The sequence below is a fragment of the Bombus pyrosoma genome, linkage group LG14 (assembly GCF_014825855.1).
Source record: "Bombus pyrosoma isolate SC7728 linkage group LG14, ASM1482585v1, whole genome shotgun sequence".
NCBI classification, from domain to species: Eukaryota; Metazoa; Arthropoda; class Insecta; order Hymenoptera; family Apidae; genus Bombus; species Bombus pyrosoma.
In genome coordinates this window covers 7,527,989-7,551,834 of record NC_057783.1, presented here as the reverse complement: position 1 = coordinate 7,551,834, position 23,846 = coordinate 7,527,989, and the positions used below count along the sequence as shown (strand labels likewise).

The following is a 23,846-nucleotide window of genomic DNA, read 5'->3' as shown; positions in this document are numbered from 1 at the left end:
AGTTTAGAAATTACTTGCTAATATAGCAAAATTCTTTGTACTTTGCCGAGTAACTTTAACCGCGACATTTGAGAATTCCTTTCAATTTTATCTGATTATGGTACCCCGCTGGAAGTAACCATCTACATGTTATGTATATTTAGGTTATAATATTTTACCAAATGTCCCACTGGACAAATTGTAAAATTACAATAAATAATATAAAAAAAAAAAAATTTTATCTAACGAAATGTTCTTCTACGTCCTGTCATTTCGGAGTTATGACATATACATATATGGGACATTTTCTACAGAATCAAAGACATAATAATTCTCCCTTAATTTATACAGATTTGCTGGAGTTTTGGACGTAATTCATTCTCTGGTGATCACGGTGAAACATAATTCTTCACAGGCACTGGTTAGAGATGAAAGAGAAGTCTTCGTTGCGAGATGAGAGAGTAGCTTGTTCTTATTTATAGCAAAGCATGATAATGGCACGGATGATGGGATCCCCGTTCCTGAGGCAACTACACCCGATGTAACCATGGCAACCGTGCTGTGGCCATATTGGTCCTTCGCCAACTATCGATAATAGGAAAGATAAGAGTCAACCCCCAGGAAATTTTATCGCTCTAGAAATGGCGACCGTGAGTCTCTGGTCGTCCCCAGTTCGTCCAAGATTCCATCTCGTTTCTATTTTTTTCCTCTTTTTTTGGCATTCTAATGGTACCATATTCACAATCGAATTCTACTTCTCATTCATTGATAATTTCGTTTCTGCAATTTATCTTTATAACATGATATGCAAGCAGTTTGATAGAATCATGTATGAAACACGTTTCCTGAATTGGTAGAAATTTCGTTTGGAATAGAGAGAACAAATGGTTCGTAATCTGTAACTATAAGGACAACTTACAATGAGATCCTTTTTTCGACTTTGCGGTATTACTCTCTGTAGTATCACTATTATGCTCATAATAGATTGATAACGGAAAAGTCAACGTTAATCTTGCTAAAAGTACCTGTATGTTTTTTATTATAACTGCAGAATTATCTGTAGCACTTGATAGCTCTAGTTTTGAAAGACACTGGACAACGAAAGACTGAGAATCAATCAGAAGGAAACGGGCAACTTAAAAAACTCTATTCTAAACTGTGCAATCTGTCGCAATGGGATTCAAAATCATCACAATGTTACGAAGATATTTTCGAAGATTTTTATCTCATATCAATCTAAAATTTGAATCAAATTCCTTTAAAAATACCTCAACTACAAGAAATCGAGTGGATCAAGGATATTTTATTGTACACGAAAATTATATCTACGAAAATGATGATAAAATTCCTTCTTAAAAACCAAAGCAAGAGATCAACCTTATCTACCAGAAAATTCTATTCTATATTAAACTCGATTCACTTTTTTCAAAGTTTCTTTGGAAAAATTTTAAACATAAGATATTACAGATATCGACTGATTCGTAAAAGATGTAGAATCTCGAAACGCATTTCCATGGGCGTAGACTTCTTTCACGAAGCACTTCCGTTGAAAAGTTCGTGTTCGGCTGGCAAGCGGTCGCCATTACGTGAAATAAATGCGAGTTAATTAAAGGGCGGAAGCAATTACTTGCGAATAAATCGCGGCCGTTAATCCGTTATAGCGTAGACAAGTTAAACTTCTCTCCCACTCTCCCTGTCGCTCCCAGCTTTGGAGCTCTCCTCCCGCGGGTTTAAACGCGAGGATAGGGATTTGCGAGAACGACGCCGACGTCGGGGCGCGTTCGCATAATTGGCTTTGAACGCCACCACCTGCGTCCCGATGCCACAGCCTTACGTGCTTCTATGTTCAGGGTATACGCATCAGTGTTATCACTGTGTGTGCGGAAACGTATCTATCCGAGAAGAAAGGATGAAGGAACGGAATGAAATCACGTGTAGACAGACGTGGTTCTCTCAGACAGACGCTTTAAAAACTAAATAAAGAAAGCGAAAATATTTGCTATATAAAACTCTATGATTTTATGCTTTGATTTAGATTAAAGAACATTTGTGTTTTAGAACTCGAAGATTGAAAGAAGAAATTGCTAGAATTATATGATTTTGGATTTTAGTTTCAACCAAACAAGAGCTGCGTTTTACTATTTAAGAACTGAAAGGAGAAATAGCTGGAGTTACGTGATTTTGGATTCTGGCTTTGATCAAACAAGATCTTGTTTATCTCGTGTTTAGAACTTGAAGATTGAAATTATCGGAAATATAAAAGTATTTCCAGTTAAATAAGTGAAACATTGATTTTAATTCTTGAATTGAAATTTGGAGATTGATTATAATATTTTTGATGAAGATTTGATAAGGGAAAGTATCTCTTATGTCGGTCTCCCTATTCTTTTACAGTCTGAAAGAGCTATTTAAACTAACTGAAAGTCAGGATGCGTGTCTAACACGTCGGTACCTCATAGACAATGCTAAGCGAGGGTCCTGCTAACATTGAGACGTTCCTACCATTATTTGCGAGTGCTTGTTTGCCGACAAAGATTACGGGTGGCTCTTGCAAAACCGACAAGGCTGCTGAAAATGGTACTGCGCTAGGTAATTGACTTTCGTCATAGTCACCATTTGGACATGATAATCTACTATGCATTATTGTCGATCATACCCCCATCACCCAAACAGGCTGGCTACGGAAACGATCAACACAAGAATAGAAAGAAGACTAAAAAGGAAACACCCAGCTGATCTCATAAAGGATATAAACTAAAAAACGCGAAGATGGCACCCCGCTGGGGGTAACCATCCACAATGCTATTCAATCATATGTTATAACATTTTACCTAATGTCCCACTGGACAAATTGTAAAATTAAAAATAAACAATATAATAAAAAAAAATAAAAAAAATACCCCCATGAAGAGTAGGAAATTGCTCGATGTGCGAAGCACCGTAAATTTGCAGTTGCTTTTTCTCAACCAATTTATTTGATAATTTATCATTGCCGCTAAGAAATAAAAGTACTTTTACGTAAACACGTCGATAAAATGTATAATTAACTTTTAAACGGAAAGATCGATATTATAAAATCAAGAATGTTAATTACAAGATGCCTCGTCTAAGGAAAATAATTTTCTAAGAACCAAAAGAAAAAAAAAAACATTTCATGAAATAAAGTAATTTTTGAAAATTCGAAAGACCATAAATCACATACAATAGATTTTCCAAAATTCTATATAATTATTAATATGAAGAAATTCTAAAAATCTTATTTCATATGACTGTAAATTATATTCATTTTTGCATAGAAAATAAATAGGATACTAGAATGCACAAAATTAGTAAAATATTAACGTAGAGAGAGACGGAGATGCTCCTATGATAAATAATAATCGTCAGTAAGACGAGCATGATTTATATTCTACTATTGCCTGAAGGAGGAATAACGCTAAGTAAAAGAGCATTCAGTAACCGATTGGAAAAAGGATTTTTGGAAAAAAGGAAGTGACCTTGACTACAGAATGCAGGTACGGAAAAGAATATATATATTCAAAGCCTTGCTCATCAGGAGAAACAACTTATCCCATTCGCTTTCATTAAACCACATTACAATGCATTTGACAAAGTTTCGTAGATTTCCCTTTTTCTTACCGCGGAAGCAATCCCATTTTTTCGGTCCTTGCCCATAAAAATATAATTTCAGTTTCACTCTGCGTAATTGCGAACCGTGTTCATGAAATGATAATAGTTAACTCAAATCTCTAGTAATCATTTTCAGATATTAATCAAGTAGCTACGTAGGATTGTAATGAAATAAGATAATAATTATACCGATTTAGGATACTAGATGTTTTATAAAGTAAAAATATAGCAATTTAGTATATTAGATATTTCACTCCTTAAATTTTAATAATTCTATTAAATTATAATTCTTCTAATAGAATTATAATTCTAACTTTGGTCTAAAGATAAAAGACAGATGGAGTATTAATGGACATATTAATGAATATAATGAATTAATAAAATAATAAAATTAATAAAATAATGGACAGATTAGTCGAGAAGATATAATACGGATGATGGTGTGACATACAATATCGTATTTTCGAGTGACAATAGAAATCAATAGATTCTAGGAAATTGTAAACGTTACAATTTGAAACTCCATTGAACGAGATCGGTTCATGGAGCGCTAGTAGTCCAGGTGGCTTGAAAAGGCAATTAAACGTATAAACGGTGGAAATTAGCCGCAAGAATTGGTTTTGAGTCTTGGTAAAGATACGCCCTTGAATGGATTCGTGGGCATCAGGGCCATTTAACACGATGACATACCATTTACCACCCCCGCAAAGAGACCACTGGATACCGACAAAGCCCTAAAGCCCATATGTCAGCACGCACCGGTAACTATAGCTGCTCTGAATCGTTCAATGTTCATGCTATTGGAATAGCGAACGGTTAGTTTCCCGTTTATTCGTCACAAACGTCACGATCTCACGTTTCACGGGAAAATTAACGCTTAACACTTTCGGACCCTTGTGGTCTTGACTTTCACATTCTCGTGCTGGGATTAAAATTATGTTACTTCTTAGATCAAAAAGAAATCAGTTCGGAGATATTCGAAAATATTACAGCCAATTAAGTATTTAATATGAAATAAACTTTTCTAAAAAAACATTTCTATACATACGTATACACATTCTGCACGTATGTATAGTGAAAGAAAGCATAATCTACCTTATGCTCTGACTCATATAGTAGTCATATCATTTAAAATGAATTGTTCTCATCAGTTAATCATAAAATTACAGATAATCCTGTTTCAACAATTGCAAATTATTAAATTGTTCATATGAATGGGTTACGTGTATTTATCATCTCATAGATAAAAAAGTTATAGATAGATGTTTAGAATTATTGCATAATCTGAAAATAAAAGAATAAGAAAGAAGAATAAATTACTAGGGATCAAATATACCTTATAAATAAAAAATTAGATAACCTTAATTTAATTTGGTATCATGCATTGGTATCTTGATAACAAACAGTACACCAACTTCTCTTGTAAAATCTCTCTTCCGTTTCAGCAAATAGTCGTGCATTTACATACATGAACTTTTGCATATTTATATGATGTACGTGTATATCCGAGAGAACAGGATAAAAGAGGGGTTGGTCGAAATCAGCGGATTCACGAATTCTTTCTTATTCCGTCCTAATTCGAGGAAACGACCGTCGTAAAACGAATCAGAGGAGTATCATACCTCGGAATTTCTTCTCCCTATTACCCTCTGGACGCTCGTTTTTGTTCCACCCTCCTGGAACCGGGGATGAAAGGAGGCAAACGTTGGAAAACCAAGCAGGAAATCGTATCCCATGGAAAACGGCAATCCTCCTACATACACGATTACTTTTCAGTCCTTCGTTTTTTATTGAGTTATCGAAATTATACCCGCGAGGTCGATTTTATTGCACTATGCCCGAAAACTTTCCTAACAATATTCATTTCCAGTATATTCATTTAAATCTAATCGAAGTTCGCGCAGGCGCAATGTGGACAGTATTCTAAGTAAGTATATATTTATATGTACGTATGTACTATATTTCTGGTGGATTTTAATACCTTTTTATGACTCAAAAACTCACTGCATAGTCTAATGTTTTGTATAACTTTTACTCTCCACTTTATTATTTATCCTCTCATTAGTACGTTTTATAATCTAGTATAACAGAAACTAAAATGTTATAAAATTGGAGAATACATGCACTTATTTGCAATAATGACTCCATCTTATATTACATGTATATATCTTTATAAATATAGTACTAAGAGCGCCATCTGCTGCCACATAATGTCAACGTATAACCTAATCGTATTAAATTAACAGGTACATAATTTTGATTTAAAAGAATTTGTTAATATTATGTATAACTATGTATTGAATAACAATAATTATAAATTTTGAAAATTATAAATTTTTAACAATAATGCAGAACTGTCAATAATACAAAATAACATTCTGATAAAAGTACATTCTATACTCGTTACATAAAAAGTTCTTATTTAATTTAATTATTTAAAATACTAAGTATATTAATTTACAATAATTTAAAATATATTTTCATTTTAATTATACTTTTCAATTTTAATAATGGATTATCAGTGCCCTCTGTAGGAAGAAGCATTTGTATGAGGTTCCGGTTTTAGTTCTTTCTGTGACAAGCACTGCAGCAAGATGGTGAGTTTCGTATATGAGAAGTTTGAATCTTTAATTGTAGAGAGAATCCTATGCAAAATATACAAATTTTTAATTAAAAAATTACAAAATGATTATTCGTATAACCGGTTAAGAAAATATTTTTTAACCTTTCAAAGATAGTTAAATAATATTCTGTTTTCTGTTGAATGTTTTGGTTATGACTTCTGTTTCCGAGAATTATAATATAAGATTTTTTCTTTTACTATATTTTTCATGTTCCCTTATTATTTTCTATCGTATATCAAAATAAATTTCGAAACAATTAACTGATGACAGTATACGTTTATAGGTTATCTCGCGTTATAACCTTAATGCGTGCGAGGTACATACGAAATGATTTTATTCTAATTACTTCAAATTTATGTTTCAGTCGCTTGTAATTCCAGAGAAGTTCCAACACATTCTTCGTGTCATGGGCACGAATATTGATGGTAATAGAAAAGTTATGTTTGCTATGACAGCAATTAAAGGTGTTGGTCGTCGTTACGCCAACATCGTTTTGAAGAAGGCAGATATCGATCTAGATAAGCGTGCTGGAGAATGCTCAGAGGAAGAAGTAAGAATTAACTCAACAATAATGTCATGCGAACAAGATTTATCATATTTTTATAATATTTATTTGATTTTTTTGTTATCAGGTTGAAAAAATTGTAACAATTATGGCTAATCCTAGGCAGTACAAAATCCCAGATTGGTTCTTGAATAGACAAAAAGATATTGTTGATGGCAAATATTCACAGGTGTGTATGACAAAAGAAAAAAATAAGAATTCCTAACTATATAATGCACAGTTTCACGACTAACCATATGAACTTTATGTATGGATTAGATGGTAGCTTGTGCTAGAGAAACTGCATGATAGGTTGCTATTTAACATTGAAGTTAAATGGTGTGTCGAATAATTAATTACCGTGCAACATATAAAGTTCATTACTGTTATATTCCTTACATTGCTCTTTTCATTTCAATTTTTAAAGAAGTTACAAAATAGCAATTATTATATTATATTTTATAGCTTACCAGTTCATATCTGGATTCAAAACTTCGTGAGGACTTGGAACGAATGAAGAAGATTCGTGCTCACCGAGGTTTACGTCATTACTGGGGCTTGCGTGTACGTGGTCAGCACACAAAGACTACGGGTCGTCGCGGTCGTACAGTGGGTGTATCAAAAAAGAAGTAATTTTATATTTTCTTGATTATTAATAAATTAATAAAACAATATTAAGGGTTTCATTTTAAGAATAAGTGGCACCTATTTTGAAGAATATATTTATTAAAGACAATATTAACGTTTATTAGTATATATCACGATTTTAATATTTATAGAATACAGTTTTCACTTTGAACAACAACTGATTTACAATTATGGAAACATCTTCTAACTAATCTTATTATATAATCGTGTTCTCGTATTTTAAAAATTGACTGCTCTCGTTTGATATGCATTATTTATGTAGATTTTAGAAGCAGGAAATATATAATCCGAAAAATGTAGTTTCTCAATTGATCACACTTTGGTAATTTTTTTTTACATTAATTGCACGAAGTGGAAGAAATATTTTATAGTGCATAATGCAATTACAGTTAAAATTGAAAGTAGAATGAAGCATTTAAATGCAAGGAATGTGCATTAAAGTTATTGACTGAATTTTCGTTGACCAACATCAATTAATTCTAGATATGCTGTGGGTATTTTTCCTTGTCTTATTCCGCTTATACCAATTACATACTCCTCATTGCCAGGTATCTCGATAACCGTAATTACCTACAAGATAGTTGAATTTTATAAAATTCTATAACATATTAATAAATTCGTTTAAAATAATCTACCAAACTTCAAAAAAAGTTGGACTTGAAAGATCAAAATCTGCTGAGACATGTTTAAGGTTATGAAAAATAAAATACATTTAACAGAATGAATGACAATTTATTTTTTATACATGCAAAATTTGAATAAATGTACATGTGTGTTTTTTTATGTGTGCTTTACTATATGCATACACGTAACAATATACGTAAACAAATATACAAATGAAATCAGAACAAACAGACATATTAAACCAAAAATAAATTTAACAAAAGTAAGAAAATTATACATTTGTGAAACTTATAACTAAAAAATATAGATGCATATATCATGCATAATTTTTCTTAGAGATATAATATCAGGTATATAAAAGTGCTAATTTTTAAACAGAGAGACTTAAGGTAACTGAGTATCATATGCAATCCCAATGTATATAAGTATATATCTTATTATTTTGTAACACCTATCATTTTTACGATATATGAAACTATAAGAATTTATTTACACTACTTCAATCATTCTACTTTTATTTTATACATTATAGAAACAAAAAGATCTAAACTATATATAAAATAATTTTAAACTATATAACAATATATCATGGAAAATTCTTATATATGCAACATTATGTGTTATCTACTACATCTTTCCTATTATATATATAATAAACCAAAAACGCATTTATATTGCACTAAATTTGACGATTTTAAAATGCACAATTTTTTATCTGTATTCATATACATACAATATAATTCTAAGAAATGCGCTAACTTTTATTATACGTTGAGTTTAAGGGAATAAAAAGTTCGTATAATTAACGTAAGTAAATTATAAAATATTTCCAATCGATATCACGAAATTTTTATAAATATAATTGAACTAATAAATGCAACTCACTTTTAATAACGTTTCATGCCATTTGTACGGCTATGCTGCAAACATGCTTCTCCTTAATTAAATCACAAATTTTGTTACCTCATTTTGCACGACGCTTAATTCTTCAGAATTTGTTGCAGAAAAATCGCATAATACCCTTGCTAGTTGCTCATCGTCATTTCCTGATACATTGGATGTTGATTGGGTAGTCGGATGATAAGGACCCCCAGATAAGCTGGGTAGGATAAATTACAATTTGGTTGAGTTTGGTGAACATGCATTTTAAAGTGAATCGGCTATTTGTGTAAACATGAGAAACTTCTTTTTAACATTTAAAATTTGGATTGTATTTGTAGACTATATAATTCAACATAAAAAACTTGATAATACTACAAATACTAAAATTTTCTTTATTTTGTAGAAATATGCAGAAATTTTGATTACCATATATAATCTACATGCTACATACATATGAATAAAAATAATTAAAATTATTGATAAATTATATTGATACACATATGAAAGCATAAGCGGTTTGACAAATAGGAAAACATAGATAATAGTAAACGAAAGATAACGAAATTTTAAGAAAGAATATCCCAATACCTTTTAACAGATACATTATTAGTACTAAAGAAAATTTAGCAACATGCATTAGGAACAAACAGTAATCAGTTGTACAGTGCATATTTGGATATTGACTCAAGTATGAAAATATTTAAAAAAAGAAAAAAATGTATAGAACAAAATTCTTCTTCTAATTCCATTATTTTTATAACTGAATCGCTATTATTTCACTATACAAAATTCATTAACGGTAAATAAACATTTCATAGAGATAATTTATTCACTCATTTCTGATTGTTACAAGTTTTAAAGCAGCATAATAGACTAGCAATCATTTAACATACTTCTAAATTTGTATTTGTTAACATGTATATATATACCTATATATATATCAAAGAAAAAATGCAGTAAGCTTCTATTTATTATTTTAGATCACAATTATTACGAAGTAGTTATTGCCCTTTTTTTAAACGCGATTATAAATTTGTAAAGCTAAACATTCGAAGTATTCGTCTCAAAGGTAGCAGTAACATAAGTAGAATCAGAAAGGAGTGGATTTATAGGGGAATTTTGGGATTGTGAAGGTGAGGGTGTTAGCTCGATCACATCTTCGCTGTTGACTCGCAGCAAAGGACTCGGCTGACGCGTCCTGCAATCCCAATCATGCAGGCAAAGATAAAGAATAGAAAGAATACATTGGAGGAATGAATAAGTATAAGAAGCATAGGACTAGAGCAAAAACAAAGATACCATTTTTATTGTGAAGCATATAAATAAAATAGATTACAATTACTACTTAGAACAAACAAAAAAAACATTACATATATCGCGCTTATAAAAATGAGCAGAATTTTAAGCAGTAGAATATTGTACATGATGATCTTTGCGAATGAGTAATGATTCTATAAGCTTATCCTAAATACTTTTACGTGTCATATATGACACAGCATCCAATAATTATTAGACATTACTCACTCGGATCACCAAAGAGTGGGATAGCTGTACAAGGTCAGTGCAGGATAATTAAACAATTTTTGAAGAAAAAACTTTTAAAGAAAAGTTGGTCATCTTACCCAGCAAGTTCACGTTGCAGATCTTGCATTGTTGCATGACATTGAGCGTAATAACGCGCTTGTGCCTCGACAAATTCATGCAAACAACGTAGGTGCCCAGCCTGAGAGCTTTGAACACCTTCCAGCAATAATTTCACTATCTCTGCTTGACGATCGAACTCCGATTGTGCTATTCTCAACTCCCTCTCTGCCTGAGTAGAGTAATAAAGAGTTTTATTTCTTGCATCTGATTAGCATAAAAAATTGTTTGTGCGACATAAAATGACAGATAATGGAAATAATTTACAGCGTAACTTTACAATGAAAGTTATGTATGGTTAGCATAAACATCGTTATAACAAAAATGGTAAAATTTGCAATTACAAATAAAAGTTTCATAAAATGTTTTTTATGAAACTTTTAAATCTATCCATTTATAATTGCAAATTTTACCATTTTTTACAAGACTTTAAATAAAAAATATAAAATTATAAAAAAATTAAACATGTATTTAAAGGAGTACAGAGCTAGTCGCAAATTTTGAATCATTGAAGGTGTCAACTCCATTAATACCTGATCAAGTAATACTTCGGGTGATACCCCAGTCTCCTATGAGATGCAGCAATGTATAAGACAAAGCACATAGTAAATATATAGTGTATATAATTAAATAAAATAATAAAACTTACACTCTGCTGACCCAGCATACTTCTTGCTTTCCTTACTCGGTTTTTACATGAATCTAAGTCCAATCTGAAAATAAAAATTAGTAATATTAACAATATACATTTAAATGTACAGAAAAAAATGAAATACATACCGTTTATTTTCCAATATTGACATTTCTTTGGTAACAGTTTTCATTTCACCTTCCAAGAATTTTCTTAATGGTTGTATATAACAATTAGCAGAATCTTTAATGAAATTTCTCTGAATTTGTCCTAACTTTTGCTGGCATTGTCCAACCTTGTTTAATGCACTTCCTAAAGCAGAAGTTTTAAAACTTATATAAAATTACAAAGCAATGGTAATAAATAAACTAATTTTGTATACCATAAGCAATTCCTGGGCCAAAATCATTTCCTGCCTCTATCATATCCATGCCTACATATTCTAGATTGCTCAATCTGTTAGGTTTCTTTTTATCAATCTTCTCATAAAAAAAGTCTTCAATTCTATTGCCTGTAAAAAAATACATTGCATAAATATGTGTAAAGCTTTATAATGTAAATATATCATATAATATTCTTATTTAGAGTAACCTGGATTTGGAGTAAGTACTGCTTCCATATTCCTAAGAATCTTTTCAGTCCATGTTTTAGTTGCATTTGCTCTATCTGCAAGGTGCTCTAAATGAGCATCTAATTCAGTTTTCTCTGATGTTCCCAATGTTTCTTCTGTCAACTACAGCCAAATTTTAAACATTATAGTAAATTAAAGCAATTAAATTTTTAATTCTTTATCATTTTTTCTATTTTTCTTAACAATAAAATATATCTTTTGACTAAATTTTGATGACATTAACATAAATATTAAAAATGGCAAGTGTTAGTCATCCTAATTTATTTGATATATTCTGAGTCATCAAACTATTAATTACTTAAACTCTTCAACAACTCTTAAACAATTCTGGAGTTTTATACATTAAGGAATTTTATAAAGATAAGCAATATCGCTCTAGAATGATACTGCTAAGAACAAGGAAATTAACAAATGGCACAGTATAGAAACAATTATTGAAATGTGCTATATATTTACTAACCTTACATTTCAATAATAATTAAATTTAATCTCTAGAAAAAAATTACAAATAAAAGCATACACATAACGTACCACATATAAAAATTATTACAAAATATATAATTTCATAGAGATTAAATGAAATAGTAATTGCCAAGTAATGATTATTTCATCGAAATGTTTCTTCACTGAAAAAAGGTACAAAATGTCAGAAATGACAGCGTTCAGCCACAAGTATCTTAACTAGTACATTTTCTTATTAACATGAATTTGTTGAATTATTACATTAAACACTTCTTACCTGTACGACTCTACTAAGCGCAGCACCAGCATCTTTCACTAATTTCTTAACGTTTAAATCCATTTTTACGCCTGTTCTGATGTGAATCCTCTACCTACATCAATCCTTTGCTACTCTTTACATGTATTTTCCATCGACCATTGATTCCAAATGTCCCCGCGAAGAGGCGCTTCGTTTGCAATTTATATAAGTATTAAATTTTTATGCCTATTCTCTGTACATATATTCTACATTTTATGAGATTTAAACAAAATTATTATGAACTTTTCCAAGACACTGTTCAAATAAATGTCGTTTTCAATTGGAGATCAAATACACCGATTAAATGTAATACTAATCAATAGAAAAAGTATCACTTTTAACAAAAACGATGGATCTTATGTTTCAATGAGAAATAGGTAAAACGTGTTGGGTTTAAATCAAATGTTCAACATTCACCAAGAACTTTCTTCGATTATTATTTATTCTGATTATTACAAAATGTTTCTTGTAATAAGAAACCGAATATTTCAAGAGTCTGGGAAAACTACAAAAAATTCATTGGCAAGAAAAGCAATGTTTTCGAGGAAATGATCATAAATCCAATAAATTGCCACAAGTTATCTAGAGAAATGGTACATATGTATATTATTTAATAGAATGTTAGTTTACAAATACATTGCTTTAAAATCTTTCGTGTATTTCTCTAAGAATTTATTAACCCAAACGAGATGACATCTTTTTATAGATATTTAATATATTAACAAAACTAAAGTAAAAGATAAACTGAGTATATTTATTTTAATCTATCTTATAATTGTTTGTATTTGAATACAGCGTAGAAATATATGTAAGTACATATATATGTAAATATGTTTATATAATGTATAAAGGGGCCAAAAGATTGCGTGCGCTGCAATTTGTACCCTGGAGGGAAGAGTTATTTATAATTTGAAGTCTGTTATTGTTAATGCCTTGTTATTTAAGAATTTACTCATGCATAACGTAATTTTGAAAGCTGTAAAGCGGTGAGTAGAATATAAAAAATCAAACCAATATGGATGTCCTATCAAATTTCATTCTTTTCAAAGCAAATAAAGGTAGATTAACCTATGTTTGTTGATTTGACACAAGGACATTCGCCACATGTAATTTGACATACGATGAATTTGATATTTCCATATTTACAAAAAATAAAAATTCAAAAGTTGCATTGGGAAATTAATTTAATGATATTCATTTTTCCATACGTAAATCGTGTTATATGTATGTATAATGAAGAAATATCATTCGGATTATTTGACTTTGGACTCGAATTTTAATGAATGAATCTAATGCAGTTTTCATGGTTTTCTTACTAATATTTTATTATTATATTTATTTCTACATTTATGATTATCAACATGTATTTATATATGATATCTTTCAATATAAAATTTCAGGTTTCATACAAGGAAACTATTTATTTCTGGTCAATCAGAATTAAAATTTTCTTCTTCACCTGTAGTAAAAGATATTACATCAATTACTATGACTGCTGAAGAGAAAGATATAGAATTTGAAACAATTCAATCTGAATTTTATACATTAACATGGTTATATAAAAATGCTCCTTGCTTTGCCACAAATGGATCTAAGGTAGATGTAAAAAATATTTAGTTCAGAAAGAATTCAGAATGTACTTAATCATAGTTTTGTATTTTCAGATTAAAATAATTCATGAACCAAGTGTATTTTATTCCACTCTTGTACAAAAGTGTAAAAATGCAAGGAAAAGGATAACATTTGCATCATTATATTTAGGCACAGGAAAATTAGAATCAAATTTAGTAAGCATATTCTAAGATCTAAGCATTTAAAGCTTTAACATGATAAATAATAATTTTTATTATTAGGTAAATGCTGTAAATGAAGCTTTAATTACAAGTAATGGTAATGTTGAAGTTAAAATTTTGATAGATTTTATGAGGGGATCTAGAGGTAAATTAAATTCTCGTAAAATGTTGGAACCATTACTTAATGGAAAACATGGTCATTGTTGTCAGATTTTCTTGTATCATACTCCAAAACTTCGTGGGTTCTTAAAAATGATTACACCAGATCGTTTCAATGAATTGATAGGATTACAACATATGAAATTGTACATGATAGACAATGACATAATAATTAGTGGGTAAATAGTTAAATATCTAACTTTATGTGAAGTCATTTAAGCAAATAGTTATAATTAAATATATTTTTTAGTGCTAACCTTAGTAATGACTATTTTACAAATAGACAAGATCGTTATTTTGTAATTGAAGATTGTGAAGAACTTTGTGATTTTTATGATGAGCTAGTCCAAAGAGTGGGAGAATTTAGTTTTCTACTTAAACCTGATGGAAATACAGTATTAAATCCTGCTATGAACGTCAATCCTCTTAAGGATCCTATTACATTCATTGAAAAAGCTGCACATAGTGTGAAAGCTTTGTTCCAGAGAGAATTAGAAGAATATTCTGATCCTGAAAAAATAGGTACATATGTACTCTTTATCTATATATATTTACAGAAACATAACTCAACAAGACTGAAGCATAAGTACGGTTGTTTTTATAGCAAAAGATTTAGATGTAGATACTTGGATTTTTCCTTCGGTACAGATGGGTCAATTAAACATTTATCATGATAGCCAGATAACATTGAAACTTTTACAGACAGCTCCGCCAGGTACAACACTCAAATTAGCAACTGGTTACTTTAACTTAACTTCAGAGTACAGTGAAGCATTGCTTAAACACTGTCAAGGAACATGTCATTTATTGACAGCACATCCAACTGCTAATGGTTTCTTTAGTAAGTTTATGCTGTAAACACAACTGAGTGAAAATTATTTACTTTTTAAACTAGTGTTACATGTCATATTTAGCTGCAAAAGGCGTTGCTGGTTGCATTCCGGCAGCATATACAAAAATAGAGGAGGCATTTGTTAAATACTGTAACAAGTTAGGACAACAAAATAGAGTAATTTTGTGGGAATTTATTAGGCCAGGATGGACGTATCATGCTAAAGGACTTTGGTATTCTTTACCAGAACAAGAAAAGCCTTGTCTCACGCTTATTGGATCCCCTAATTTTGGTAAGATCTAAAATTTAAAAAGAAATTGATTTTAAAATAATAGAAAAAAATCGCAGGTTACAGATCTGTCAACAAAGACTTGGAAACTCAAATTACTATTGTAACCAAGAATAGAAACTTACAAAATGAATTACAAAGAGAGCATGAACGTTTGTTTTCATGCGCAAAACGTGTAACAAATAAAACATTTTTTGAACGGGATAGAATTCCTCCGAGTTGGGTATGTGCTGTCGTTGTTCTGTTTCGATATTATTTTTAATATTATGTCTGTTTAATGTTTACCATTTGTAATCTAAGTCATAATTTGTAGACCGGTGGCATTTATATATGCTAATCGTTTTCTAATATAAATAATCGTATGCATTAAAACTATAAGAAAGAATATTATAATTTATCTTATTAATTTACAAAATTTTCTTCATTTATCATTTACATCGTGTTTAAATTATGAGAAATATATAAATTAAAAAATCTCTTTCTATTTATAAGTATATGAAACTGAATAAATCGAGCTATATGGGTTTGATAAATAAAAAAGTACGTCATATATGTTTGTATTGATAATAATTATTTGTTGAGTGACATACTATCCTGTATGGAACATGATAAAACTTTATGGTACTACGTTTACGACGTTTCATACGCAACGTCGGGAAAGTGGAAGAAATTCCAATTAAGGTGCAGAAATAGTATAAGAAAAACTGTTCATAATCACTTAAAATAGTCATTTCAGTCTACTATTGTGAGTCACAATTTATGTGACTCTGGAAGATGATTACTTCGATGACACTTTTCACAAATGATTGAACTGGTTTTGCACTAGAGATTTCCAAAAATGGCAGAGACGAAAACTTCTTCCACACAGTTTTATTTCTCGTCGATGATGAATGTTTCTTCTTTGACGAAAAATTCTATTACTTCTTCTTCTACATTCTTTGAATCAGAATCTAATTCGTCGGTGTCGATAGCTGAAAAAGAGTTTTTAGCATTGTATAAGATACCTCACTTTTAAATTCCAAAAAAGAAATTTATTACAATACAAACCATTACGTAATTCTAAACGTCGTTTCTTCTGGTTATTCCATTCTTGTATACGTTTTGAACGATATTCTTCAAATGCTTTCATCGCTGCGCAGCGCTTTTCGATTAATTCCTAAAAAATAATTTTGTTAGTAAATGCATAATTCATATTAAATATATATCGATACAATATGATATAAGTACCTTTGAGGCGCGCGTCAGTCGCATACGATCTTTGCTTTCAAATTGTGCAGAATATTTCTTTAAATTTTTCTTAATTTCTTTAATTTGTTCTGGTGTTAATAACGTTGGTGGTCTCGGTCTCCATAATAGTTGATTGAACTGATTAAGATTAACTCTTTTTAAGATACGTCCTTGGAATGTCCATATCCAGTATCCATTATCTACACTAGTTTTCCAACTCGAAACTGCTGTTACTACATACCTATAATGAAATATATATTTATATAATTGTTATATTAAAAAATATATATTTATGAAATATTTTATATATAAATGTATAAGAATAAATTCTCACCGTCCAGTAGGATCCCATTCGACATCTGAAGTTTGATAATGGTCAGTTGAGTTCATGATAGTAAAATCATTAGTATCAATGAATTCCAAAGCCCCTGCCATGGTTGTCAAACCAGCAAGAACAATAAATTGTCCAGATGGCGACCAAAATAGATGATTACAAGCCTTCTTCTCTAATTTTTCTGTTGAGTAAAATGAATATTTATGTACATAATACCATAGTGATATTGAAATTTATGGGATAATTGTTACAAACTTACTAAGAAGGGCTGGTTGATGACCGTATCGTACTTCATAAAAGCTAACATTTACGCTTGGAATCTCTCCGTGAATAATAGCAAATTTGCTTCCAACAGGTTCCCAAGCAAATGCATGGATTGGTTCTTTTATTTCTACACTATCAACTGGAATTTGCTTTTCCCTCATATGAAAGATTTCAAAGTTATAAGACATACCCTGTTAATAAACATAAAGTTATACGCATGCTACATACATTTTAATGCATTCAATAACTAATTTAACAAATACCGTATATTTCTGTTCTGTTTTCTCTTTTCGTTTGGCAAAACGGTCGACTTTCACACAGAGATAATCTCCTGACTTTTGCCAAAAAATTTTACAATCAGCTACATTAAACAAGTTCTTGTTACGAATTTCATTTCGGCTAAAAATATGTATTATAACTTATAATTTAAGTAATTTATGAAATATGGAATATAGTAAAAATATTAGAAATGTATTACTTTGGAATTTCGAGAAGAGTGACTCTAGCTGGAACATCTTTATCTTCTGGTACCCAGTAAGCAAGAACGTTATCTGTGGGAGACCAACTAAAATCTCTGATACCAGGAATTTTTATACTCTTCTTATCCAATAATCCAAATGACTGCAATATTTATAATGAGGTTACTAAAACTCAAACATGCTGAAACATAATTCTATTTATAACATTAAAGAAAGGAACATACTGGTGTTTCATATACACTTAAAACATCTTCCCCCATACGAGCAAGATATTTATCATCATGCGACCAGCGGAAAATAGGCCATACTGAAGAACCATCTGCGAAAAACGCACGTTTTTCTTGTCCAGTAAGAATGTCCCAAATTACTAGTCGTTTCTGATCTGAACCAAGATCAGTTCGCGGAGTGTATGTTACTAAATAACGTTCACAAGGAGAGAAGTCAATACATTCAACACCCTTCTGACTGAATCTGGCTTGTTGTAAAAATTGAGGACCACCCCATAATGCAACACCCAATTTGTGGAATGTTGCTAAATATGTGCCCAATGGAGACCATTTAACATATGTCTCAGTCCAGCGCTACAGAAAATATAAGAATTTAGTACTCAATAAGTGATCAATTAAAATGAAAAAAATATAATAACTTACAGAACGTTCTTCAAGCAATGTTGGTTCAGGAGCAGAATTCTGCCAAACTTGAACAGTAACAGAAGGACCATTACCACAAAGTACACAAAATTGGTCATAAGCATCTGGTTCTAAAAGGTAATAATGTAAATCTGCTGCAGCTTTAAATTCTTGTGGTTTTGGAGGTTCCCATTCATCTGCAATTTCTTCAAATTTCTTAAAATCGGTAAACAAATTTACTTTGAACGTGTGTTGCTTGTCAATTTTGTAATTATTTACAGATTGGGCAGCTGCTAAAGCATTAAGGGGATTATTATATTCTAGAAATATGTACCTGAAATGAACAATATATAGTTAATACAACAACATTTGAATAATTTCTTAAGTATAAGGATAACATATAGGTCATTAGTACACACCCTTTTGTATATCCATTTTCATTTTTGGGATAATATTGATTCACTATTGTGCCAAATTTTCCTAAGACTTTACTAATGACAGATTGAAGTTTTTCCAATCTTTCTGGTTCAACCTGGGGAACTCCATCAACGACGATTACGGATTCCACTCCATCTGTCTCTGATGGTTTTTGCTTCAAGATATCACCAAGGAGTTCTGCAAATAAGAATATTAAACTGAAAAGAAGTTGAACAAAATTATACTCAATATAAGTTACGAAGTAATATTTAATACAAAGTATGAAACACTCGTGGCTTTTTAGGTTAGGTATGCATGCCACATTTGCGATTATACGTAGCCATGCTTTCAGACGTCCTGGCATAGCTTCTATTGATGAAGATTCATTGAGGAAAGGTTTTGTTTACCTTCGTCGGTAATATCGTCCACAAATCCTTCAGGATCACTGAAATTTGGCTCTTCATCGTCGTTAAATATATCATCATTATTTTTAACATTATCTTCGTTTTGAAGTGTTTTATCTGCTAACGTTTTCTTCGCCATCTTGGAAACCTCTGAACGTACAGAGAATCAAGTGGAAATGGCAGCGAGTTCAATGCAACTTTTGAAAGGTGGAAGTGGTCAAACATGTGCACCCATTTCTTAGTGGATAAAATTGACCAATCTTTTTTGTTTTTATATTTGTTGCATTTATTTGAAGTACTAATTTTATTTATTTTACTTATTTTATTTATTAGCAGAAATATATTGATTAGGCAATTAATAAATATAAAATATAAATAAATAAATAAATAATATGATAAATAATATGATAAATCATTGAATAAATGCAAAAAATTTATAATAAAAAGGAAACAAGATATTTTAATTCAATTTAAAAGATCAAATATTTAGAGATACGTATATAGATATCTTGAAAGTGGAAGTTAGGAATATCATAAGATTTCATAACTACAAGTTTTGATACTATATGTTGTCCATTCTGACATGATTATGATTATAACTATCTTCATAAGCTATAATCATATATATAAAGGGATTTAGTATATCAAATCAATAAATGCATCTATCAATAAAAGAGTCATATTCTTTTACTTTTTGAAGATATTTAAAAACGTCCTATAATTTCTGTATTTTTGAATGTAGTAAATACAATTTATAAAATAATAGCAGAATATAAATGAATCTATTTTACTTAATTTGACAATTTGATTTACATATTTAAATTATGTGCAGTATTTTCAAATGAGAAAATAGTGTAATAATATATCCATCTTGTTTTAGTTGTTGACTTTCTTTTTCATTATTGTAAAAAAATTGTAATTATTATTGCGCAATTGTTAAGGAAACTACTAACAATTAATATATATAACAATAAATTTAAGTTCAAAGTATTGTATTGGATATATATATACATGTCATGTAATACACGTTCTAAACAGTTCATATGTTTACCATGTGACTTTTAATTAATATTATTGCATTATTATCCTAATTCCAATGAATTTTTGAAGTAGTTCAAAATTTGATACTATTTTAATTAATTTCTTAAGCATCAATATCATCTTTTCTGTAGCAATTTATTTAAAATTATTTCTTACCGGCAAATGAATTGAGGTTATGTCATATGTATATATATGTATATACATATATATATATCATTATTTGGTTACATTATTAGGAAAATATGAATAAATTACTGACTTCATCGATAAGAGAAGTAAGTCAAAAGATAAATGCTGGTGATGTGGGACCTTCTGATATTACAAAAGCAGCTATTAAAGTTGCATCGGCTATTAAACCTTTAAATGCTTATATTACTATTACTGATAAAACAGCAAAGAAACATGCCGAAAACTCAGATTCACGGCAAAAAGATCATAACTTATTGGGAAAACTCGATGGAATTCCTATTGCGATTAAAGATAATTATTGTATAAAAGGTCATCTAACAACTTGTGCATCAAAGATGCTGTCAAATTTTATTCCCACCTACAATGCCACTGTGTATCAACGTTTAAAAGATGCTGGAGCAGTGTTAATTGGTAAAACTAATCTTGATGAATTTGCTATGGGTTCTGGAACTATTGACTCATATTATGGACCAACAAAAAACTTATGGAACTCAGATTTGCTTCCAAAATTTTATTCTTGCAATCATCAAATGAAAGAACATACAGAACAGAATAAAAATGCAGATTCCTGGCATATAGCAGGTATATATGGTTAAAGTCTTTTATCAAATATTTTATAAGAATTTTATTTTAGGTGGTAGCAGTGGTGGTTCTGCAGTGGCTGTTATAACTGGAAGTTGTTATGCTGCAATTGGTTCAGATACTGGAGGTTCAACTCGAAACCCAGCATCTTACTGTGGTTTAATTGGATTAAAACCTACTTATGGTTTGGTATCGCGCTATGGACTTATTCCTCTCGTAAATTCAATGGATGTACCTGGTATTCTTACAAGAAATGTTGATGATGCTGTGTTAGTTTTAAATACTATAGCTGGTCCAGATGAATTTGATTCTACTTGTTTACAAAAAGAATATGTACCATTTGACATACCAGACAAAATAAATATTAGTAATATTAGAATTGGAATACCAAAGGAATATAAAGAGAAAAACCTAAGCCGAGAAGTACAAGAATGTTGGGATGAAATTTCTCGATACTTAAGTGAAGATGGAGCATCGCTTTCCACAGTATCATTGCCACATACTAACTATTCTATAATGTGTTACACAATTTTAAATCGTTGTGATGTCGCTAGTAATCTTGCTTGTTATGATGGTATGGAGTATGGTTACAGATCAGATGAATGGAGTTCTGTGCATAATATGTATAAGAAGACAAGGTCTGAAGGGTTTGGTAAAATAGTTAAAGAACGTATTTTAGTCGGGAATTATTTTTTATTAAAAGAAAATTACGAAGAATATTATGTAAAAGCAATGAAAATAAGAAGATTGATCTCAGAAGATTTTAATACAGTATGGAATAATAATATTGATCTCCTACTTACTCCTACCACTTTAACAGGAGCTCCTACCTATAATGATTTTATTTCAATGGATAACCAGGCACAGTGTTTGATTCAAGATTATTGTACTCAACCTGCTAATATGGCAGGTATACCAGCACTTAATGTGCCAATTAAACTATCTAAGAGTGGTTTACCATTATCCCTACAACTTATGGGACCTCCTTTGAAAGAGAAGGAACTTCTTACTGTAGCAAAATGGATTGAACAGAGAGTGCAGTTTCCTAAACCTGAATTGAAGGATCTATCTCTGTTACAATAAAGTATTTCTGTATGAATCTTGTTTGATTTCCTACATCTCTTCTCCTTCTTACTACATCTACTTGACTGTAAGTTATTAACAGCATTAAAATCAAGCATATCAAAATTTAAAATGCACAATACTTCATATATTTCATATCTAAATGAAGGTATTTATATTTTATATAATATTTTTAATTATGGTTGTCCATAATCGGTCTTTTAAACAAATGTAATATATTCTCGAAAAATTATTGTGGCATAAGATACAATTTATTATACTCTTGAAAGGTATTGACCATATTGGAAATTTCATTCTTGGGTAATCAGGTCGCATTTAATTCCTACGTTGGAGGACCTTTCCGTAATTGCGTTGCAATGTACCGTGCTTTAGAAACGAATGCTAGGCGTTATACGTTAAAGTTGAACTGCGGTAGGGTCGACTGTCGGTACGGTAGAGTATCGTGTCGACATAGGTATATGCGGCGGTTGGAAAAATATTTATACAAACTGTATCTGAATTATGAATTAAATTTATCATTGACTATGTATATCCTTGTTTGTGATTTTATTATATGTTACATTATGAATAACAGTCATTCTTTCTCTTTTTTATTACTTTATTAATGATTTATTAGTAAAATGCGGATATTTGTGCATTTGTGACAAATGTATACAAAAATATACAAAAACGTTCACAAATACAAAATTATGTAAAATATCAAAAATAAGGAATATGTATAACATTTAGAAAATTTTCATTCAAGTTAAAATTTTTTATCTGTACGTCTAAAAATATGAATTTACATGCAGACTCGCAATCTATTTATTAGAATTAATTTCTAAAAGTGCTTAGAAATATGGATGATTTAATTCGATTCTTTAATCTTTATGTTATGTGGTTTAAATTATTACTTAACAATATTTCCTATGAATATTTCATTTCTAAAAGTTATCAAGAAAATTTTATACCATCGCAATATTATTTATAATCATTACAAATAGTAACTTCTCTACTTTTCATCTAACATTATAACATTAAAATATTTAATTGTATTTGGTTGACTTTATTAATGGTTAACGTAAAATGATTTCCTTCCACGATAGTTTTCAAGAATTAGATAGATTTTAAAACGTTTCAGGGACATATAAAATAATTTGAATGCATAAATTATTTAATTAGGTTTACGGAATCTCGAAATAAAGAATCGAGTTCTCATTACTCGATATTGTTCCTCACGAATTAAATCGATTGTGACGCTATCCACGGACGATATGTGTCATCGAGCGAAGCAGCAACGTCATTAGAAATAAAACTATTAGAGAAATTATTTTTCTGTTACATAATGTTCCACAATACTATAACAAACAATGGGAATTATTTTTTCCATCAATTAAGATCACCAATTACATAAAAATAAATATTCTCATTCGCAGACAATATTACCGTATACATACATACACACGTGAGTACGAAACAAAAGATTAAATATTATTTAATATTAACTTAATAAAATATGCCCAATATGGGTGACGGGAATGGCTGTGGTCG

General features: G+C 30.2%; 5 protein-coding genes and 1 long non-coding RNA gene across 16 annotated transcripts; 3 read left to right on the top strand and 3 right to left on the bottom strand.

Annotated features, from left to right (window-relative positions):
• Window positions 1-477: 477 nt before the first annotated feature.
• Window positions 478-5,836, bottom strand: LOC122575317. The gene is made up of 3 exons (XR_006319402.1): window positions 5,591-5,836; window positions 5,232-5,362; window positions 478-564 (listed from the first exon to the last, which is right to left on the bottom strand). It is a non-coding gene; the product is annotated as an uncharacterized LOC122575317 (long non-coding RNA).
• A 289-nt stretch (window positions 5,837-6,125) lies between these two features.
• LOC122575316 (40S ribosomal protein S18) lies at window positions 6,126-7,451 on the top strand. Of its 2 annotated transcripts, XM_043744106.1 has the most exons (4): window positions 6,126-6,206; window positions 6,598-6,783; window positions 6,866-6,967; window positions 7,243-7,451. In XM_043744106.1, the coding sequence occupies exons 1-4, from the start codon at window positions 6,204-6,206 to the stop codon at window positions 7,408-7,410; spliced, it is 459 nt and encodes a 152-aa protein (XP_043600041.1). In that variant the 5' UTR covers window positions 6,126-6,203; the 3' UTR covers window positions 7,411-7,451. The 2 variants fall into 2 exon arrangements, with proteins under 2 accessions (XP_043600041.1, XP_043600040.1); XM_043744105.1 differs by lacking the exon at window positions 6,126-6,206 and having other exon boundaries at window positions 6,589-6,783.
• A 32-nt stretch (window positions 7,452-7,483) lies between these two features.
• On the bottom strand, window positions 7,484-12,730 carry LOC122575314 (endophilin-B1). Of its 8 annotated transcripts, XM_043744099.1 has the most exons (10): window positions 12,574-12,705; window positions 12,366-12,460; window positions 11,795-11,936; window positions 11,586-11,714; window positions 11,353-11,515; window positions 11,222-11,285; window positions 11,106-11,141; window positions 10,554-10,744; window positions 9,013-9,148; window positions 7,484-7,995 (listed from the first exon to the last, which is right to left on the bottom strand). In XM_043744099.1, exons 3-10 carry the CDS (start codon window positions 11,820-11,822, stop codon window positions 7,867-7,869), a joined length of 876 nt encoding a protein of 291 aa, XP_043600034.1. In that variant the 5' UTR covers window positions 11,823-11,936; window positions 12,366-12,460; window positions 12,574-12,705; the 3' UTR covers window positions 7,484-7,866. The 8 variants fall into 8 exon arrangements, with proteins under 8 accessions (XP_043600034.1, XP_043600030.1, XP_043600031.1 ...); XM_043744095.1 differs by lacking the exon at window positions 12,366-12,460 and having other exon boundaries at window positions 12,574-12,730; XM_043744100.1 differs by lacking the exons at window positions 7,484-7,995; window positions 12,366-12,460 and adding an exon at window positions 10,456-10,479 and having other exon boundaries at window positions 9,026-9,148; window positions 12,574-12,730.
• A 126-nt stretch (window positions 12,731-12,856) lies between these two features.
• LOC122575313 (CDP-diacylglycerol--glycerol-3-phosphate 3-phosphatidyltransferase, mitochondrial) lies at window positions 12,857-16,054 on the top strand. 2 transcript variants are annotated; one of them, XM_043744094.1, is made up of 8 exons: window positions 12,857-13,187; window positions 13,995-14,190; window positions 14,259-14,381; window positions 14,448-14,725; window positions 14,797-15,068; window positions 15,151-15,387; window positions 15,461-15,670; window positions 15,727-16,054. In XM_043744094.1, exons 2-8 carry the CDS (start codon window positions 14,083-14,085, stop codon window positions 15,927-15,929), a joined length of 1,431 nt encoding a protein of 476 aa, XP_043600029.1. In that variant the 5' UTR covers window positions 12,857-13,187; window positions 13,995-14,082; the 3' UTR covers window positions 15,930-16,054. The 2 variants fall into 2 exon arrangements, with proteins under 2 accessions (XP_043600029.1, XP_043600028.1); XM_043744093.1 differs by lacking the exon at window positions 12,857-13,187 and adding an exon at window positions 13,296-13,580.
• Window positions 16,055-16,217: 163 nt separating this feature from the next.
• Window positions 16,218-19,598, bottom strand: LOC122575311 (eukaryotic translation initiation factor 3 subunit B). The gene is made up of 11 exons (XM_043744090.1): window positions 19,425-19,598; window positions 19,020-19,215; window positions 18,622-18,934; window positions 18,196-18,552; window positions 17,971-18,113; window positions 17,756-17,891; window positions 17,488-17,683; window positions 17,229-17,409; window positions 16,895-17,135; window positions 16,715-16,823; window positions 16,218-16,638 (listed from the first exon to the last, which is right to left on the bottom strand). Exons 1-11 carry the CDS (start codon window positions 19,558-19,560, stop codon window positions 16,538-16,540), a joined length of 2,109 nt encoding a protein of 702 aa, XP_043600025.1. The 5' UTR covers window positions 19,561-19,598; the 3' UTR covers window positions 16,218-16,537.
• LOC122575312 (glutamyl-tRNA(Gln) amidotransferase subunit A, mitochondrial) lies at window positions 19,543-22,332 on the top strand. 2 transcript variants are annotated; one of them, XM_043744092.1, is made up of 3 exons: window positions 19,543-19,628; window positions 20,699-21,233; window positions 21,286-22,332. In XM_043744092.1, exons 2-3 carry the CDS (start codon window positions 20,705-20,707, stop codon window positions 22,314-22,316), a joined length of 1,560 nt encoding a protein of 519 aa, XP_043600027.1. In that variant the 5' UTR covers window positions 19,543-19,628; window positions 20,699-20,704; the 3' UTR covers window positions 22,317-22,332. The 2 variants fall into 2 exon arrangements, with proteins under 2 accessions (XP_043600027.1, XP_043600026.1); XM_043744091.1 differs by lacking the exon at window positions 19,543-19,628 and having other exon boundaries at window positions 20,350-21,233.
• The last annotated feature ends 1,514 nt before the right edge of the window (window positions 22,333-23,846 follow it).

Excerpts from the sequence above, each read along its gene's own strand:
- LOC122575312 (XM_043744092.1), top strand. The coding sequence starts at position 20,705 with ATGAATAAATTACTGACTTCATCGATAAGAGAAGTAAGTCAAAAGATA. Across the intron at positions 21,234-21,285 it reads AGATTCCTGGCATATAGCAG|GTGGTAGCAGTGGTGGTTCT; the intron begins GTATATATGGTT and ends ATTTTATTTTAG.
- LOC122575316 (XM_043744105.1), top strand. The coding sequence starts at position 6,589 with ATGTTTCAGTCGCTTGTAATTCCAGAGAAGTTCCAACACATTCTTCGT. Across the intron at positions 6,784-6,865 it reads GAGAATGCTCAGAGGAAGAA|GTTGAAAAAATTGTAACAAT; the intron begins GTAAGAATTAAC and ends TTTTGTTATCAG. Across the intron at positions 6,968-7,242 it reads TTGATGGCAAATATTCACAG|CTTACCAGTTCATATCTGGA; the intron begins GTGTGTATGACA and ends TATATTTTATAG.
- LOC122575314 (XM_043744095.1), bottom strand. The coding sequence starts at position 12,636 with ATGGATTTAAACGTTAAGAAATTAGTGAAAGATGCTGGTGCTGCGCTT. Across the intron at positions 11,286-11,352 it reads TCAATATTGGAAAATAAACG|ATTGGACTTAGATTCATGTA; the intron begins GTATGTATTTCA and ends TTTTATTTTCAG. Across the intron at positions 7,996-9,012 it reads TAAGCGTCGTGCAAAATGAG|GTAATTACGGTTATCGAGAT; the intron begins GTAACAAAATTT and ends ACTATCTTGTAG.
- LOC122575311 (XM_043744090.1), bottom strand. The coding sequence starts at position 19,560 with ATGGCGAAGAAAACGTTAGCAGATAAAACACTTCAAAACGAAGATAAT. Across the intron at positions 16,824-16,894 it reads GACTGACGCGCGCCTCAAAG|GAATTAATCGAAAAGCGCTG; the intron begins GTACTTATATCA and ends ATTATTTTTTAG. Across the intron at positions 16,639-16,714 it reads ACGTTTAGAATTACGTAATG|CTATCGACACCGACGAATTA; the intron begins GTTTGTATTGTA and ends ACTCTTTTTCAG.
- LOC122575313 (XM_043744093.1), top strand. The coding sequence starts at position 13,549 with ATGCATAACGTAATTTTGAAAGCTGTAAAGCG. Across the intron at positions 13,581-13,994 it reads ATTTTGAAAGCTGTAAAGCG|GTTTCATACAAGGAAACTAT; the intron begins GTGAGTAGAATA and ends ATAAAATTTCAG. Across the intron at positions 15,671-15,726 it reads TATTGGATCCCCTAATTTTG|GTTACAGATCTGTCAACAAA; the intron begins GTAAGATCTAAA and ends AAAAAATCGCAG.